Here is an 18593-nt window from a genome sequence, read left to right on the forward strand (position 1 = left end):
GATATTTGGTGACCAAATCTAAATTTTATAGATAATAGAATTGAGAACAAATAGAGAACTATGTCATCATTCACAAAGGTTCATGGTCCTACTATATATGCGGAAACAAACAATTCCACCTCACTATCAGAACATACATGCTATAAATCCTATCTAGCTCCTTACTGCTATACACGGTTCCATGTCAATAATCAGATACCTGTATCATATTCTAATCATGGTTCTAGCAGAAAGATGAATTGAACTCATATTTGTCAAGTGATGAGAAATCCACAAATGGAATACTTGCAAGTGTGTGGGAAGGGGTGAGGGAGCAGGCTGGGGATGAGGGAGTGAGTGATGAGTTCCCTAGCACATGGGTGTGGGTACATCAGGGATGTCTCTCTCCCTCCCTCTTCCTGCCCTGATAAGTGAAGCAGAAAGAACCAAAACTCAGCTGAAAACCAGGAAGTCCAGAGGATGCTCTAGCCAGATATGCAGGGTGGAAGGAGGAAGAGCACTGAAGCCATTCTCATCCTCTTACAATCGCCTTCGTTATTTCATCCCACTAGACATCAGAGATGAAAGGGCTGGTTCTCAGCATCAGTCTCAGTGAGCATGGAACGGGATACAGGAGGTAGGAGCAGATGAGCTGGGCTGTCCAATGGACAGTGGTCAGTGTAATGGCTGTCACTGATGGAACATATTTGAACTCATGAGTCTCCTAGAATTGGCTATGAGTACTGTTTCTGTAGAAGCGTTGTTATATCAAATAAGCACATATAATCAATATCAAATGTATCAAATAATTTCCTGCCAAATTAACCTATGGAGTGCTTGTTCTAAATGAGGTTATTTACCTGTATTAACTATGTTGGTATCATAAAAAAAACCAACAACATCAACTCAATCTACATAGTATTACTTATATATTTATCTGAGTCTTCATATTGGTCACATGTTCCTCACTTTTCTCAAATTCTATCCTAATGGTTATCAGACTTCTGACTTCCTACAGACTATGTTTACTTCATTTCTTTTTGGGGAAGTTGTCTATTTAGATAGGGTCTTGAGACATAGCCAAGGTGACCTTGGCCTGATTCTCTTCCCTCCACCTTCCAAATGCTAGAGTTATAGATACGGATCACCACACCTAGTTTACACAATACTAGAGACTAAATATTCCACTGCCTGAGCTGCATCCCTAGCCTGTTTTTTTGTCTGTTTGCTTGTTTTAATGTTACAAAACACAGCAATTTGAGACATAACATTCTGTAGGAAAGAAGCTCTTTAGTCTTTCATGTAATTTTTTAACTAAGTCGACTTCATTCCTTTTAGCCTTGTGTCTGGTATCAGTTTTCTGTAGTGTTGCCTTTAATTTCATCAATTCCCCTCCTTTTATTTATTTATTTATTATTTTTTTGCTTGAGGGTTGCCTTTGTTTTTTCAGGTCTATGTATACTTATTTTTATGAGTAAGGGTATTTTACCTGCTTATATATCAGTGTACCACATGTCTGTGGATGTCGGATACCCTGGAATAAGTGCTATTCATGCCTTTGAGCTGCCATGAAGTACTGAGAATAAAACCCAGGTCCTCTAGAAGAGCAGACAGTGTCCCCAACATCTGAGCCATCTCTTTTAGCCCCATTTGCTTAACATTTAAAGGACTATTTTTTTCTTCCAAAGCTGGCGATCAGGCTGGGGTTAAGATGGTACCATCTCCTTTATCATATTTTATCTTTAAATTTTATTCTTATATAAAAGTGCAAAACTCTGGGGTTAGAAATATCTTTTCACATGCATTTTCATAATGTTAGAGAGCAGAAAATCCTGGCTAAGACCAAAACCGTTTAAGAGGAACCTAAGAAATAGAATAATCCTGCTCACTGTTATCCCTAGAACACAGCTAAATGAGCTAGTGAATGGGTGGATGAATAGTAAGTAATGTTCAGGCCCCTCAGTGGCTTCAACCCTTATTCCCTTGCTGCTGCCTGGCTGTAAGTGGCCTGGAGCTTTCTGCTTCACTATCCCACAGGGTCCTGAAGCTGGTGGTACCTCCTCAGAGGGAGGACAATGCCTTTTCTACTCTGGGAGTTTTTCTGGGCTTTTGTCCCCTTGCCGGTGGCTGTGCAATTCACTCAACAGGGTTTGAAGCACATGGCTGGATGTGTTCTTTGTTCCAGTATTCTGCCTCCTCTAAACACAAAGAAGGAATCAATTGACAGAAGTGAGTCAGACATTTCCCAGCACCTGCACACCTCCAGAGCCCAGAGTAGGGGGAAATAGCAAGTATCAGTGGGGTAGGAAATCAAGGAAAAGGGTCTGGAAAGAAAAGACCTTCTAGAGCTACACACTCCCATGCCACTTTCCTGCTGAAATTGTATGCTGTCTTTCTGTGACAGGTGGCATGGTTGGATGCATGTCTGGGTGATGCTCTTGGGTTAAAGGTGGGCATGCTCACCTCATCTTGGATGACCAACATAAGGGATTGTTGGTTAGCACTGAAGACTCTTGTCCTGGCTGAGGGCAGAGCTAAAGCGTCGAGTGCTGTGAGCTCCCAGTTTTACTTATTGATCTACTGGATGTCCCGTGATGTTTAGGCCTGATTAGGAAGGGGAAAAATTGGAGATGTCATTTTGATTAATATTTGTGCTCCCACAGCGTGTTTGGCACTGAGGACTGTGGGCCTCACTGCCGCACGGCTGACACAATAGGAGTAATGCATTACTGATTCTTCCCCCTGCATGCACACCAGAAATAATTTTCTGCTCTGAGCTAATTATTCCTTTTAGATATTAAGTTTGGTGTGTTTCTTAGGGCTTTCATGTTTACAGTAACAGATTTGCAGGGCAGAAACCTATACATTGAATTTCTTATGTGCCGTTAATGTAATGGTTATTTTTATTCCTCAATGTTTTCTGCTCAGCTCGTGATGCTGTTAGAACATAGTCCATATTGGGTCACTTAATTATTTTTTTTTTTGTAGGGAAAGTAAAATCTCACTTGCTGAAAGATAAAATATTTCTTGATGGGATGGTTCAGTAGTTTTTAGCACAGGGCTGAATTGTAAATATTTAGCTTTGGGGCCTTATGATTTCTCCTGTGACTTCTGAACCTGCCCTTATAACTCCAGAGAAACTGTAGAATATTTAAAGCACAGACAAAGCCGTGTTTTCATAAAACTTTATTCACAGAAACAGGCAGCTGTGGATACTATACCTGTAAGCATAATGATTGTTCTTAACAGATAGTTAGGTGCTTGCTTCATAAGCCCAATGTCTGTTTCCAGAGCCCACGTAAGAAATATCAGGGGGCAGCATATGTCTGGACAGGTAGAGGCAGGAGAATCCCAGGAGCTTGTTGTCCAGCCAGACAAGTCAAATGAGTGTATTCCAAGTTCAGTGAGACTCTGCCTCAATAATAAGATAAATAGGCATTAATATGGCTCAGTGGGAAACAGACAGACAGACAAACAAATAAGCTAGCAGCCAAGCTGATGCCTTGATTTCAACCACATAATGCATATGGTAGAAGAAAGATCAAAGTACAAGTCATTCTCTGTCATCCAGGTATATGCCTTGGCATGCATGCCTCCCAAAACTGTGGATAACAATTGTTGAAAACACCCCAAATCAACTTCAGATAACCATGCCACACACACCAATACATGTACATATTTATGCATATGAGTGAACAAAAATATATCAGTCATACACATAAAAAATATTGTCTTCATAGCAACTCATTCTTAATTCAATCAACCTTGTTGAAGGTGGTGGCTTAAGAATGCTGTACTCATTTCACTAGTGAAGAAATAGAATTGAGACAGCCTCTGGGGCTAAGGCAGCTGCCAAGGTGTCACCTCTGTATGGGGACACATGTCTTATCCTGAACTCTGGTGTGTTCCTCACTGTATATCACAAGGTATAGTTCTTGCATATGGAAGCCAGTGTCCTACAACCATCAAGCAGGAGCTAGATAAGAAAAGCCTGGAGAAGAGAGAGGGCAGCTGCCAAAGACTGCTCAGTGCTCTTTGGAAGGAAGGGCTCTGGCTATCTCGCAGAATGTGGCTTTTAATTTACACGTAGTCCTAACAGCTCTGACCATCTGATTTGTCACATGACAGATTAGAAACAGCAAAGCATAAGCAGGAGGTGGCTGGTGACAGGCACACCTGACAGCAGAAGGCACAGCTGACGGGAGACTAATGTGTATCAAGGCTGAAGCAGGCTTCTGAGCTCAGGAAAGATAGCTGGGAAAAACAGTACTGAAATCATTTCTACTATGGATATTAAGCTTCTTGTCCCATAATTTTTTTCCATAATGGACTTATTAGAACTACCTGACAAACTCTTGATGACCAATGCTGTTGTCTAATTAGGGGATTTATTTTCATGGTTTCAATGAAAAGAAGCAATAATAATAATAATAATAATAATAATAATAATAATAATTATTATTATTATTACTATAATAATAATTACTATAATAATAATTACTATAATAATAATTATTATTACTAATAATAATAATAATAATTATAATGATAATTATTATTATTAGTAGTAGTAGAAAATTAAAAAAGATTTGGGGCTGAGAGATAGCTCAATGGTTAAGCACTTAACAGTGGTCAAAGACCCACAAACAAGAGTTTGAATCCTCAGACACCAAATAACTATTCAGTGAGCATGTCAACTGTCCTATAATTTGAGCCAAGAGACAGGGGACCTCACCCTGCAAACTCCCCCAGCCCCCACCTCTAGCAAGCTGGTTAGAAAGACTCTCCTTATTGGTGAGTTCTGGATTTGATTGACAGATTCTGTCTCAAAGAATAAAGTGGAAGAATGAGACAGGAATGTCCTGGACATCAATGTTAGCTGCACACACAGACATCCACACAGGGAAGCACACATCCCACACAAATATATGAGAAGAAAAAGGAAAAATGTATGAGAGATGAATTTTGCCAACCAAAAACTAATAGGCCATATTTTCTAAATGTATCCAACATTTTGTTTTGTAACTGTGTAGAGCAAAAAGTATGAGGAATACACAGGGCCCACAGCTTTCCAGGTCAATGGTCATATTACCCCAAGAGTATAGGATCTGTGTAAAGTCAAGCTTTACCCTGTGAGTTTCCCATGTAGCAGTTTTAGACTCTTGTGGTGCTCAATGACTGATATTGGTATACACATGAAATAACGGTGTTGAAATGACCCCCATGACCAACTGTATCACTCTGAGGATAATTTGCTTGGTTTCTTTCAGAGGTCACTATTGTCTAGCTAGAGTGGTAAAGTCACAGCTTTCGGAATGCCTGTTCAGCAGAGCTATTGTTTCACGGTCACCGCACACGTGGTAAAGGTGGGCTGAGTGTGCTGCATCCTGCCAGTGGCAGTGGCTCCGATGTGTCATTTTCCCAGAGCTGCTTGATTCTGTTGTGGCAGATTGCAGATGGAACCCCCTTGAGATGATTGCTTTTAGAAAAGGAAAATAGGATGCCTTTAAGTGTAGGGCAAGGTTCTCCCATGTCACCTTGTCTGTGGCTGTTTTTCTTCATCATAATAATTACTGGTGTTATTATCCAATGTCTCTTTTTCCTGTGCAGCCTGGTTTTGAATCTTCACTTAAACTTCCTTGGTCCTAGTGATCCAAAAAACAGTGGTATTTGGAGTTTGTGTATGCGATCATGTGTGCATAGGTATGCAGCTGTGAGCATGAACTTCGAGTTATAGCAACTGAATATTTTCCCAACTAAGTTTAATCTTTTAAGGAGGAGGCAGTACCCAAAGGCAGTAAGAACATTACTGTGGAGAGTCAAATTACCCAAGTTTAAATTTTGTTCTACCCCTTTTCTCTCTGTGTGTGAATGTGTGCGTGTATTTATGTGTGTGTGTGGTTCTGTGTGTGTGTGTGTGTGTATTTACACATACACATTTTAATTGAGCGATTACTTAACTCTGCCTTTTGGCTCTCCTGGCATCTTAATACATTGGGCACATTACTGTGGTGTTTGCAAGACATCCTTAGAACATTTTGTGTGCTCAGAAACAAATGTGAAAATCAATACAATGCCATTCTAATTATAAAAACAAACGCTGCCTACTTACGAAATTACTTTCATCAGTTAAGTCTTCCTTGCCCCTCCTGCCCTTATTGCATCCATTTGGCAGTTGCTACCTTCCTGGATTTTGCTTTGTAAAGAAAGTTCACACTGTAATCACTCTCAACAGTTCCTGTGGTCATGCTGCACTCGGGGATCGAGTGCTGGCTGGGTGTGTTGTCAGAGATCCACATCTAATGCATGGGGGCTCACACTGCAGAACTCAGGTGGCTGCTATCCAGTTCCCTCTCAGTGAAGGAAACTCTGTTCCCTCTTATCTTCTGCAAATGTGTCACACTGACACCTGGAACCTTAGCAGGGCTCTCAGCTGTAGTGTGGAGTGAAAAGCTACTCAGAGGAGCCATCTGCCCTCCCCAGGTTTCCTCCTTTCAGTTGCCTCCTCTTCCTAGCAGCCAGCTGCCACCGAAATGATTTGGAAAGCAGGATTCAGTGGACTGTAATCTCTGGTGCTTGCAGGGAGAAAAGCAGCTTCTCTGATTTGGCCACAAGATAAAAGGCACTGGACTTAACTTCATTAGTCTGGGTGCATCAATAATATCTAACATCCACCATTCGCCTGGGCTAAGATTAGATGGGGAAGGTCTTCCATGTCTCTGGAATGAACCAAGTGAATATTAGTCCAGAGGTCAAGTCCTTGCCTTGGTGAGCAGAAGACTGGTCTGAGGGATTGTTGCTGAGTTTGACATTCCATGTCGAAAATATTGGTTATTAATCTCTGTATTGTCAGTAAGATCTGGGTATAGATTGGCCCATCCCTTGCCCCCATTCTTTGTGCAGATCCAATTCCGATATGTCCGTCCATGCTTAGAAGACGTTAGCAACTAGCAGTGTGAAGTCCCAGGTGCACTAACAGATGTAAGATGCTAAAAAAATCTCTGGTGGGAAGATGGCTTGTAAGTTACTTGTTGGGCATATGTGACAAACTGAGTTCAAGAGCAGAGGTTATAACTGCAGAAATCCAGGTGATGGAAATAAAAGGGAGTTAGAGGAATACAGGTAGACAAGTGGATTCCTGAAATGTCAGCATAAGAAGTCAATGGGAGAATTGGTAAGAAAGCACAGGGTGGTTATATAAACAGATCCTGTAGAGGGAGGAGGAGAACCTAGTGGCTGTATTAAATACCCAAGCCAGCTTTCATGTAGGGACTCCCAGCCTTGGGCTTCTCTGCTCTGAAGAGTTAAAGGTGTTGCTTTCCTTTTCTTAAAAACTTGGTCTTCTGTTGTCCTCAGTGTTCAATTATCTGTCTGTGCCATGGAAAGAACTTGGGGATCCCCTAGGCAGCTAACAGCACCCTGGTACAGTAAGATGAGTGGTATGTAATACTCTGGTCAAATAACAAGAAATAAGTCAGTGGTTTTATCTAGTTTGGAGCCCATCAGAGATGCCTGGCCATACAGCCAGCTATATAGGTCAGAAGCATTTACCATTCCCCACCCCCCCGACCCATTTTTATCAACAATGTTTAGTGATAAGCTTGAATCATTTGGAAAAAAAGTATACTAGCAGTGAAACATGGAATTAAATACTGTCAGTGATAATGAAAATGTTTAAAAGCAAAATGACTTAGGGCCAGATAGATTAGGGTCTTAATCATCCTTTGTGTGAACTATTGACAGATTTGCCAACTGATGACCTCACCAGTCTATGTCTTTCTTCGGGCCCCCTTTCTGTATCAGCATCCATTCATCACATAGTTTAACTAAGCACCAAATATTCGAGTCCCCTTGGCATGCCAGCTCTGCCATAGGATCATATAAATACCCTGTGACTCACTTTTTCTATCTCTCAGTTTCTTTTCTGGATTGATTTAAGAGTTAAATAACACTGGGGCTGAGGAAATGGCAAGTTGTTAGAGAGATTGCACATCATGCAGAAATTCCCAGGTTCCATCTTCAGCACACATAAGCAGGGTGTGAGTATGCATGTTTGTAATCCCAGCATTCAGGAAATGGAGGCAGTAAGCTCAAAAATGCAAGGTTACCCTCAGTTACTTAATGAGTTTGAGGCCAGCCTGGGCTACATGAGACCCTCTCTCAAAATAAATGGTAGATAATGATAGATGTAATTATAATGAAAACTGAAGAATAAGAGGATGAAAACAATATTTTACCACATACATATGATTCCTCTAGGAAGAGAGTGTTGTAGAATGAATGTATGGGTGTGGTACATGATTTCCAATCTGTAGTTATTCATTGAGTATCTCTATGGTTTGTTGTGTTCAGAGTGTAAGGGAGGAGATGGAATTATCTTTTGAAGTTTTAAAACTTTTATGTGAACTTTTGTTTATATCTTAATGCTTTTATGTGTTTATTTTAACCTAAGAAAAATATTGGAGAACAATCACAGATTTGAGTCTAGGTAGATGTACCAACAGGAGTCCAGCCTGTATTGCTTTCCCACCATGGCATAACAGATAACCTCAAACTTCATAGCTTAAAATTTTTAGTTTAACATCTCACAGTTCTGCAACATGGAGACACAGTTGAAGGATATGACCTTTCTGAATAAATAAAAGTGTGAACCCCTGACTTGCAGTAGCAACTCTCTAAGGGCTCATCTAGCAGTTCAAATGGGGGCTGGGGAGATGTGCAGACAGGAAAACGAGCTTGGATTTCCAGTATTCACTTTAAAAGCCAGGCATGCTGGTATACACCTGTATGCCAGCAATGGGGAAATGAGGGCAGAGGGATACCTGGCTTAAATGAACATCCACTGTAGCCAAATCAGCTAGCTCAAGCTTCAGTGAGAGACCCTGTCTCCAAAAATAAGGTTTGAGAAGTAATTGAGGAAGAAACCTCTGGTTTCTATCTGGAAACACAGACATGCTTGCACACATAAACACATACAAACAGGAAAAAATTAAAGGCCAACTAATAAGAACTGGATTAATTGAAGGGTCTACTTTTGAGGTCAAAGAATTAGAATAAACCTTAACCATTATTTCACTGCTATGACATCACAGTCACTGGGGAGAAGACTGGATAAGAACAGGGACATGGAGATTTATAGAATTCTGCCTATTTCCTTGGTGGTCGAGCCCGGGAGTCTATAGAGACTCCAGGAGTGCGTGAATCATAGAACTGAAGGGTGAAAAGTGGAAAGATCACTTTTTGCATACCTGGGTATGGACATGGTGTTGACTTTCATAGGTAGATTTGTGTGGGGGTATTCTATCTTTCCAAATAAACTCGTAGTCCACAACCTTGCATTCACTCAGTATTTGCCCAAAGCAAAGTACTGTTTATAGTCAAAACTCTTCTTTACTTTGTTATACCCACCCCATTTCTGAATTCAAACAGGACAAAATAGAAAAGCCAAGACCCTGTATAGACTTCTCCCTTCACTCAGTACCTTATCCAGGAGAGCACACTTCAATTCTGCCTTTTCCAATATGCTTCATCTTTCCAGGAAAAACTCTAGATCAACTCAGCAAGATAATGACCTAATTACCTCAGCTGATGCCAGAAGCAAATACATGATAGACTGGAATGTCTTCAGGGCCATTGCAGCCAATAAGTCAGCTAACCTTCAATAAGATGCATGAAGGATAAAATCTAAGACAGTTATTTTAAGATTAAACATAAATATACCTGGTATCAGTGTGCAAGCCATGCAGAGTGAGTTACATTTCCTGTTAGTTAGAAATGTGATGATTTAAATGCTGTTCATGAGATACCTGATTGTCAATTTATGCACGTAGTAAAGCATTCCTTTCCTGGGCACCCCCTCATCAATGAGTTCATTTAATTTCAGAATGAAGTTGAAAATTAAAATTTAGTCATAGATAATGTTGCTAGCACATGTTTAAGAAGAGGCATTTAGTAAGAAAATAACAAGAAAAATGTGATTTGGGATTTGTTTACAGTTAGTACTTTATTTGAATTCAGATACATGTCAGCAATTTGAAACCTGTATGTATCTCATCCCTTTATTCTCTTCATCCTCTCTGAACCCTCCCTACCGTGTTTCTGGAGATCAATGGTCAGAATTCGATGTAGGGGTTGAATGTGTCCCTTTGGTAAATGCCAGGATTTCTGTGAAGGTGCTGGAGGCTGTGGTGGAGCTGGGGTTTAGGTCACAGAGGTCAGACTTTTAAAAAAATGTATTCTATGCCCTTAAGGTATAGAAGGTTGGTGGTGAGCCAAGCCTCAGTTTGCTAACATACTAGGGCCTTTGCATAGTGCAAAACTGAGTGAAGTCATTGGAGATCTATTTAACAGATGGATTTATTCCATTTTGTGATACTTAGGAGTGAGAAAAGTGCCTTTATGCCTGGTTTACTATTTTCAGATCCATTCCCCTTGCCCAAGCTTCCATTTCTTTCTAGTTAGCTAACTCTAAATCCCCTGCCTCCAGGGCCTACCCTTGGTCAAACTCACATCGGTTTCGTATTTTGTAGAGTAAAATGCAGTCACTGTGAAATGCTTTTATTAGGGAGGGCCGCTGGGTCAATCTCCATACACTTCTGTGAGCAAGCCACTGAGCGTCATGTGCAACTGAAGATAAGTGAGAATCTATCACAGGACAAGCTTCCGCCACACAGAGAATCTGATTGCCTCTGGGAGCCATCTGTTTGACTAAAATCTGATTGTATGAGTGTGGCTACCAAGTTTGGTAATGAAGCTACTCATTAAACCTATTTTATTTTAGGTATAGTCTCTTTGAAATAGCACCATTCTTAAGCACTGCCCCATAGCACATCAGACTCAGCTGAGAAATTCCTCCTGATGGAGACAAATCCTAAGACTCTCATGTAATCGTTCATGTTCTTAGCATCAAGCTGTGCTCATGCAAACACTTGCTTGCTACCAAGTATAACAGGTTTCTCTTTAGTAAATTCAGCTAATGTTTTATGATTTCACAATGCTATAAGTATAATGCCTAATTGAATGTATATTTCTTTTTTTTATGAAATGTGTTGGCTCACAGTATACAAGCTTTTGGCTGCTCTGAAAATTTGTGTTCCTGTAGTAATTGTATTTCTTTGGTGTTCTTTTGAGGAAGTCACTATTGTCTCAAATTTACAATTTAAGTAAATAAAATGTTTTATACAATGTGATCAAATATAGTCTACATGAATGATGTGTTTTTAATTGAAATTTCACCTCAATCATCTATAGAGTAAACCTGTTTGTGATTTTTGTTTAATAATGTGTCTTTTGAGTGGGTGCAGTTAGTGCTAATCTTTACTGGTTCTCATTATTAACTGATAGGAGGAAGGCTTTCTGGCTGGAATTTTTAATATAGTTGAATATTTCAATTTGTTGATAGTAGTTTTTGATGCTAGGAAGCACGTATCAGTGGTATTTTAGAGTATATTTAATAGAAGACCAAACATGTTTTAAATTTGAAAGAATTACCAGGGAAACCAAATGGTGAGAAATTCTGGCTCTTTGGAAGAGATTCCTGGTGTCCAGCAGGGTGGCTTCTTCCCCTTCTGGCTTTGCATGGAGATAATACACTACTGCAGTGTGTTCTATGTTCCCTTCATTCTCTGCCTTGCTCTTGTACTCCAGCAGAAGTTCTATCCTGTGTCCTTTCTTGCTTGAAGAAAGCCTGACACTTTAGAGTCAGGTCTGTAACACACATCATAAAGAGATCATTTTCCCTATTCAAAAATGAAACAACTGAAAGCAGCATGGCAGGTTGCTTAGACATATCACCAGCCCTAACTGTGCTTGTCTTTTAACCACATGCTACTTCCCCGAAGTCTGGGTAGAAAACTCTATCTCTTCTATATATGCAGAAAGACTCAAAGGTCTGCCCTGGCTTCAAAGGACCCCAAGTTCCCTTAGGCGCAAGTCTGTCACTGGAATTTAACCCCAGCCCATCTTATGATTGCTTAAGTTTCTGTCTCTCTGCTCTGGACTCTACCTGGATATCCCCAGGCTATATAAGCAAATGGCCAGGTCCATCAGATACATCTCTGAGTCACCTTTATTTGAGCCCATTAGGTAAAGAGCTAGAGGGAAATAGAGGTGGTGTTCTCAGAAGGAGGGATTTGCCATAAAGATGGAAGGATGTACCTCTTAGGCCTCATACCAGAGGCATTTGTCCTTATGATGGGATGAAAAACAACTAGAAAGTCAAAAGCCCTTCTAGTCTCCACCAACCTTCTCTGCTTCTCTCTTACCCTCTCCCTAAGCATTCTCATACTTTCTCTCCTTTGACCAGTATATCCTGCTCTTTGACTCATGGAGGAGTGGGGCTGGTTAGCCCACAGTGGTCACATTAACACAGATTTCAGGCATTCAGAGAATACTTCTGATCTCCAATTCCAGAGTCTTTGGGTGTTAGGAATGAACTTTGTCAGACATCTAGCTTGGGTTCTGGAAGTCACCTTTCAAAGTCCCTGCCTCTCCTAAGGCCTGGGCATAGGTTTATAATGACCTTAGTGACTGCTAATACCTGTGCAGAGAAACTTAATATTCTCTGATGCTCTCTAGCTACCTTCTTGCTCTGCCTGCAGGGAAAGAATAAACCTATCCATTCAGTGTTTATTGAACCCTGCTTGGCGCCACGCTCAGAGAATGTAGTTCATACTCACCAGATAAGGCCCACAATCCAAAAGGGAAGCAAGGGATTGTAATGTACCAATTAGAAAAAGTTCTCAGGGGATGCTGAAGTTGAAAGTGAGGCCAGGTGGGAGAGGAAGCTGCTTTTGGAAGGCCTGTCTGAGCAATGAGAATTGTAAGCTATGCCTGAAAGATGAACTAAGGCCTGCAAGGTAAAGATGTATTTCTTCAAGGAAAAGTAAATAGAAATCTGATCTAAGAGAAAAGGCATGTGTGTGTGTGTGTGTGTGTGTGTGTGTGTGTGTGTGTGTGTGTGTGTGTGTGTGTGGTGTGTGTGTGTGTGTGTGTGTGTGTGTGTGTGTGTGTGTGTGTTGGCGGATGGAACTATGCTGAGAATAAAACCTGTAGATCAGGGATCTGGATTCAATCCCAAGCAGAAAATCCCTTTATCCAGATTGATGCTGGCATACAATCCAGTAAAGAGCAATATCCAACCTAAAGACTGGACACATTACTCTGAAGTACTGAGATTTAAAAAGCAAGACCAAGGACCAAGGATATGTTGCTACATTGGTAGAATGTTTGCTTACTGTATGTAGAGCCCCTGGCTTGATCCTTCTCTAGCCCCACATAAACTGGGCATAGTAGTACACTGCATGCCTATAATCACAGCACTTGGGAGGTAGAAGCACAGGACCAGGAGTCAAGACCATCCTTGGCTACATAGTGAGTTCAAGTCTCAGCTAAGCTACATGCAAAATTCTTTATTTTTTTTTTTTTAAAAAAGTCAAACATACCATTGTGCTATGAGTTAGATTATATACAATCTGGATTGCAAGGCTGTCTGACAAGGTCATCTCTGGGATAGAAGACAAAGGGACCCCAAGCAACTTATTTGTTGGTAAATGTCACAAACATTCCAAAATATAGAGACAAAGTTGTCATACAGCTCCCAATCAGCTGAATACACACTTTTGTCATATGACGTAGTCATTATCACGGATCATATTTACTCTGTGCAAGAAATTATAAGCCCAAGATGTCTGACCCAGGGCCCACTGGCTCTTTCTGGCCCGGGAGAGCTATGATATTCTTGTGATTTTTTTCTAAGTCAGTTGTGTGGTTTTTAGGTTTGAGCTTTGTAGATGATCATGGCTTTTCTTGTCTCAGGGTCAAAAGCATGAGTCAGATGCCTACAGCATTTAGATTGCTTGGTGACCTTGTGAGGTGAGAATTATTATCCCATGATATGACTGAAGAAAATGAGGCTCAAAAATCTCCAGTAACTATATATGGCATTTTGAAAATATCCTCCTTAGGCTCATGTATTTGAACACTTGGTCCTTAGTTGGTGATGTTATTTAGGTAGGCTTAAGGGGTGTGGCCTTGCTGTAGGAAGAACTTAATTGGGTGCAAGGTTTGAGTTTTCAAAGCATCTTCCCATTCCAAGGATTCTGTTTTTGCTCAAGGCTTCTGTTTCAAAACATGAGCTCTGGCTTGCTGCTCGAATCACCTCATCTCTGCACTATCATGGACTCCGAAAATATAAGCCAGAACAAATTCTTTATTCCTTAACTTGCCTTAGTTGTGATGTTTTATCACATCAACAAAAAAGTAATTAACACACCATTTTGTAGCCTTTGAGGATGGAGCCAGTATTTGAGAACTTGAGCACACAGCAGCCTGGAGCTAGAGGGTTCTCTGTCTCACAGTGATGTGGTCTTGTTGTTATAGTCAGAGGCAAGGGAGAAGGTGTTATCATCTGGACCCAGGAGCCACCTGTGATCATAAAGGAAACTCTGGCTTAAAAGCATGTTGACTAGGGATGCTATCATCTCGTGTTATGAGTCAACAAGGAAAGCAACATATGACAATGCAAATAGTGTTTGAATGCGTACAGGGGGTCTGGCGTGAGGAACCAGGGTCTCTGAATATCTTAACTGATCCTTTGCTTTCTGTGCACTGACTTTTGGAGAGAAAATGCAATTCTTTATTCCTTAGAATAGGTCTTGCTTCTCCTTTGGGCCACGATGCCAATTATTCCAAGTTTTCTTCCCCTGTGATTTTTCTTTTTCCTCGCGGATATACCACAGGCTGAGGATGTCTTGCCCAAAATTCTTGGTACCAAAAGTCTTTCACATTTCTATATCATTTGAACATCTTTAATGAGAATTAATTATCTTTAACATACACTACAACTTTTTTCCATTCATGGGAAAGGAAAGATATGACATTAAATCTGTATTATGGCACTAATTAATTGAATTTCTTATTATTTTTGTTCAGTTGTAAATGAACTTATAAAGGATATGAAGGAAACGTCAAGATTAATTTGCTCAATGAATATGTGATGTTGCATTTTGTAAAGCCAGTTGAATATTTATCCATTGATTTTGGTCCTTCTTTTTGTATATAAGTGTGTATGTATGTGAGTGTAATGTGCATACGTGTGTGTGGTATATGTGTACCTGTGTATGGGTTCAAAAAGTGTCAGGTGTCTTCCTTCATTACCCTACACTTTATTTCTTTGAGGCAGATCCTTCTCTGAACATGAAGCTCACAGGTTTTGACTAAGATGGCAGCCAAGAGCTTATTCTCCTGTCTCTATGCTATGGTTACAGGGACTTGCAAGTCCATAACTGACTTATTAATGGGTGCTGGGTTCCAAACTCAGGTCCTTATAATCAGGCAGTACTTTCCTACTAAGCTTTCCGGTCCTCTGGGGTGTGTGTGTGTGTGTGTGTGTGTGTGTGTGTGTGTGTGTGTGTGTATACATGTATTATAATGAGTCTGTGTATTGTTTGTATATGTATGCAAATTTTTTTGTGTGTGTGGGCACACTTGTATGTACATTTGAAAGCCAAGTGATGGTGTCTTGTATCTTTCTTGCTTGCTCGATGCTTTATTTATTGAGGCAGAGTCTCTCACTGAATCCAGAGCTCACCATCTGAGCTAATCTAGGCAGGAAATCCATGTGTCTGACTCTTGCATGCAGGATTTAAAGGTTACAGGTGAGCTGTTTTGCCTACCAGGCATTTATATGAATACTATGGATCTGACCTCCAGTCCTCACACTTGTATAGTAAGACTAAGGGCATCACCCCAGACCAACACTGGTCAATTTTATATTTGCTCTCCTTTTTAAAAACAAAAGATTTATTTTTATTGCTTACATGTCTGTCTGTCTATCTGTATGCCTCAAAAGTCAGAAAAGATTATCGGATGCCTTGGAGCTGCAGTTGCAGGTGTTTGTTATGAGCCACCATGTAGATCCTAGAAACATAACCACAGCTCTCTGCAAGAGCAGCCAGTGCTCTTAACTGATGAACCATCTGTCCAGCTCTCTAAACTCATTCCTTTTAACTTTAAATTGGACTTGTCAGCACCACTTCTGGAGCTGGACAGATGTCAGAGGGCAGAGGAAATTAATTCCAGTTCCAATAACATAAAAATATAAAAGAAAGGCTCCAATGGTAACAAACTCCAGCAATAAAAGCAACATCAGAAGCTGGGAATTTTTGAGTGAGGGCAGAGGCAGTCTAAGCCTCTGTGTCTTAATACCCCTAATCACGTAAGTTACATGTTACTTGTAAAAACATTGCAAACCTGGGAACCCCAGGTGAGCACTTCAAAATCTCTGTTGTTTGTAAGATGGGACACTAGGAGACAACACAGAAATATTCCATAGTTGTTCTGTATTGATCACTTTCATACTAGATAATAAGAGGGATTTTAGTATGGAGACTCTTAGATGGACTGTTGATTCCAGTGGATAAAAAGGCTCTTAGATTGGGTGCACTTTAAAGTCCACTGTTAAATAGTTGATGACAAATTTAAACTATCTAGACAAAGCTCCCAGGCTGGTTCTTTCTGTTGTAAGAAGGCAGAAATGACAGCTTCAAGAATCAAGGTGCTTTTGCAAACATGTCAAGTGAGGATACCATTCCAATGGGTATTTTTTGCTTATATTTGTTTGGTGTCTTGAATTTCATCTTCCAGGCACTTTGGAAAGGCATGAGACAGGAGAAAGAGCAAGGATTATTCTCAACTGTGGTGATGATGCGCAGCTTGTCAGATCTGAGCCTACGCTGTCAGTGGCCTCAGAGACACACAAGCACAAAAGCGTAGAGCAGAAGTCATCCAACTCCCACCAGCCTGGGCCAGTACCCTGCCCTGGTTTGCAGATGGAGTCCTCATGTAAGGTGAGTCCGCATCTATCCTGTGTTCCACAAGAACATAGCAACTGGGGTAAGAAGCAATGTGGCCCTAACCCCTCTGCACAAAAGTCGGGAGGCAGGTGATGTCATCTGCCCAGTGATGTTGGGCGGAACAGGATAGGGGAACTTAACTCTAAAGTGAATGTCATCCTTGTGATGACATTTGAGATAGTAGAGTTTTCAGTTTATCAAAAATTAATTTACTTTCCCATCAACTCAAATTTTAGGACTTTTTCAATGGTGGTGATTATCTGCTGTCATTCTTATCAATTTTTAATCCTTCAGTTGAATATGTTTAGTTTCTTTTACCCAGGCTTGCTGCTCATTTACACCAATATTACTGACTTTCTTTTCTTGGCATGTGATTTCATATCATTTCTTCAAGATATTATTATTTCCATTTTTATCCTTCATGCTATCTTCTTAGTATATTTAACTGTTCCATTGATATGCATGGACATACTTAGGATTTTTCATGTAAATATTTTTTCATAATATTATCCAGTCTATTTTCTGTTTTAAGGGCCACTTGATATTCCAGGTTTTATTGTTCTTATTGGTGACATAAATTGTTTTCTTATTAATAATTTATATATATATTTCCAGTAACACATTTGAACCTAAAGATTTTTAGAAAATATAAGTAGGGGGCTTGAGAGATGGCTCGGTGGTTAAGAGCACCTTCTGCTCTTCCAGAGGACCCATGTTTAGATCCCAGCATCCACAGGGTCCTCACAGCTATGTGTAACTATAGTTCCAGGGATCTGATGTCACTGTCTTTCTTTGGCACTTGCTTTTACATGCACATACCCCTGTGTAGACATACATACTTACACATAATTGAAAATAACCTAAATAAAATAAAATAAGACCAAATTTCTTTTAATGGATACATGCGAATTAAGATTTCTAAATTTGGGCTGGGCAGTGGTTGGGCACGCCTTTAATCCCAGCTCTTGGGAGGCAGATGCAGGTTGATCTCTGTGTTCGAGGCCAGCCTGGTCTACAGAGTGAGTTCCAGGACAGCCAGGGCTACACAGAGAAAGCCTGTCTCGAAAAAAACAAAAAAACAAAACAACAACAACAACAACAAAAAAAACAAAACAAAACAAAAAGATTTCTGAATTAGGAGTTATATTTTTTCACCATTTCCTGTTATTTCAATCTTCTTAATACTTAGCAAAGATTCCATGTTTTATCTTGTGTGTACATTTATATTAAAAACAGAAGATGTCTTGTCATTCACCAAGGTGGTGGAAGCCAAGCCACACACATGAGCTTCCATACAGATCTTGCAGGTTTAGGGACCTGACTAGGTGTATCTGAGTCCGGTACTCATTACCTTTTGAGATCTCAGACACTGATTGGACACCTAATAAGTCTGTCACTGGAACAGTGTTGACTTGCTAACCAGTGAGAAGTATGACTGGAATCACACTGCTTGATTATACAGTCTCAAAGTGCAAAGCTGGATGACTGTACAACACGGATCTTAATACAGGGCCTCATGGCCCTTGGGATGCCGCGGGGTAGTGATTGAGTCACACTGTCACCTCTCACCCCATCAGGTCAGTACTTCACCAAGTCACGGTTGAAACAGAATGAAAATCTCCTAAAGAGTATATTTCTCTTTTTTCTATTTCATTCAGACAACCTACTTCAGTTTATATTTTCCTTCTTTTGATATTAAGTGCATAGATAGCAACAGTGTGTCTTTTCTACTTTTTCATTGTTTTGAGGTTGCCAAATGTG

The 18593-nt window shown here is 40.3% G+C and overlaps 1 protein-coding gene across 1 annotated transcript in view; it reads left to right on the forward strand.

The window, feature by feature from the left end:
- Wdr72 (WD repeat domain 72) overlaps positions 1 to 18593 on the forward strand; it is a 166970-nt gene that overhangs the window by 42307 nt on the left and 106070 nt on the right. Inside the window, exon 14 of the mRNA XM_076937869.1 lies at positions 16624 to 16826. Within this exon, the coding sequence (XP_076793984.1) occupies positions 16624 to 16826 (203 nt within the window). The remainder of the gene's footprint in view (positions 1 to 16623; positions 16827 to 18593) is intronic.

The sequence above is a fragment of the Arvicanthis niloticus genome, chromosome 7 (assembly GCF_011762505.2).
Source record: "Arvicanthis niloticus isolate mArvNil1 chromosome 7, mArvNil1.pat.X, whole genome shotgun sequence".
In the NCBI taxonomy this organism is placed as follows: Eukaryota; Metazoa; Chordata; class Mammalia; order Rodentia; family Muridae; genus Arvicanthis; species Arvicanthis niloticus.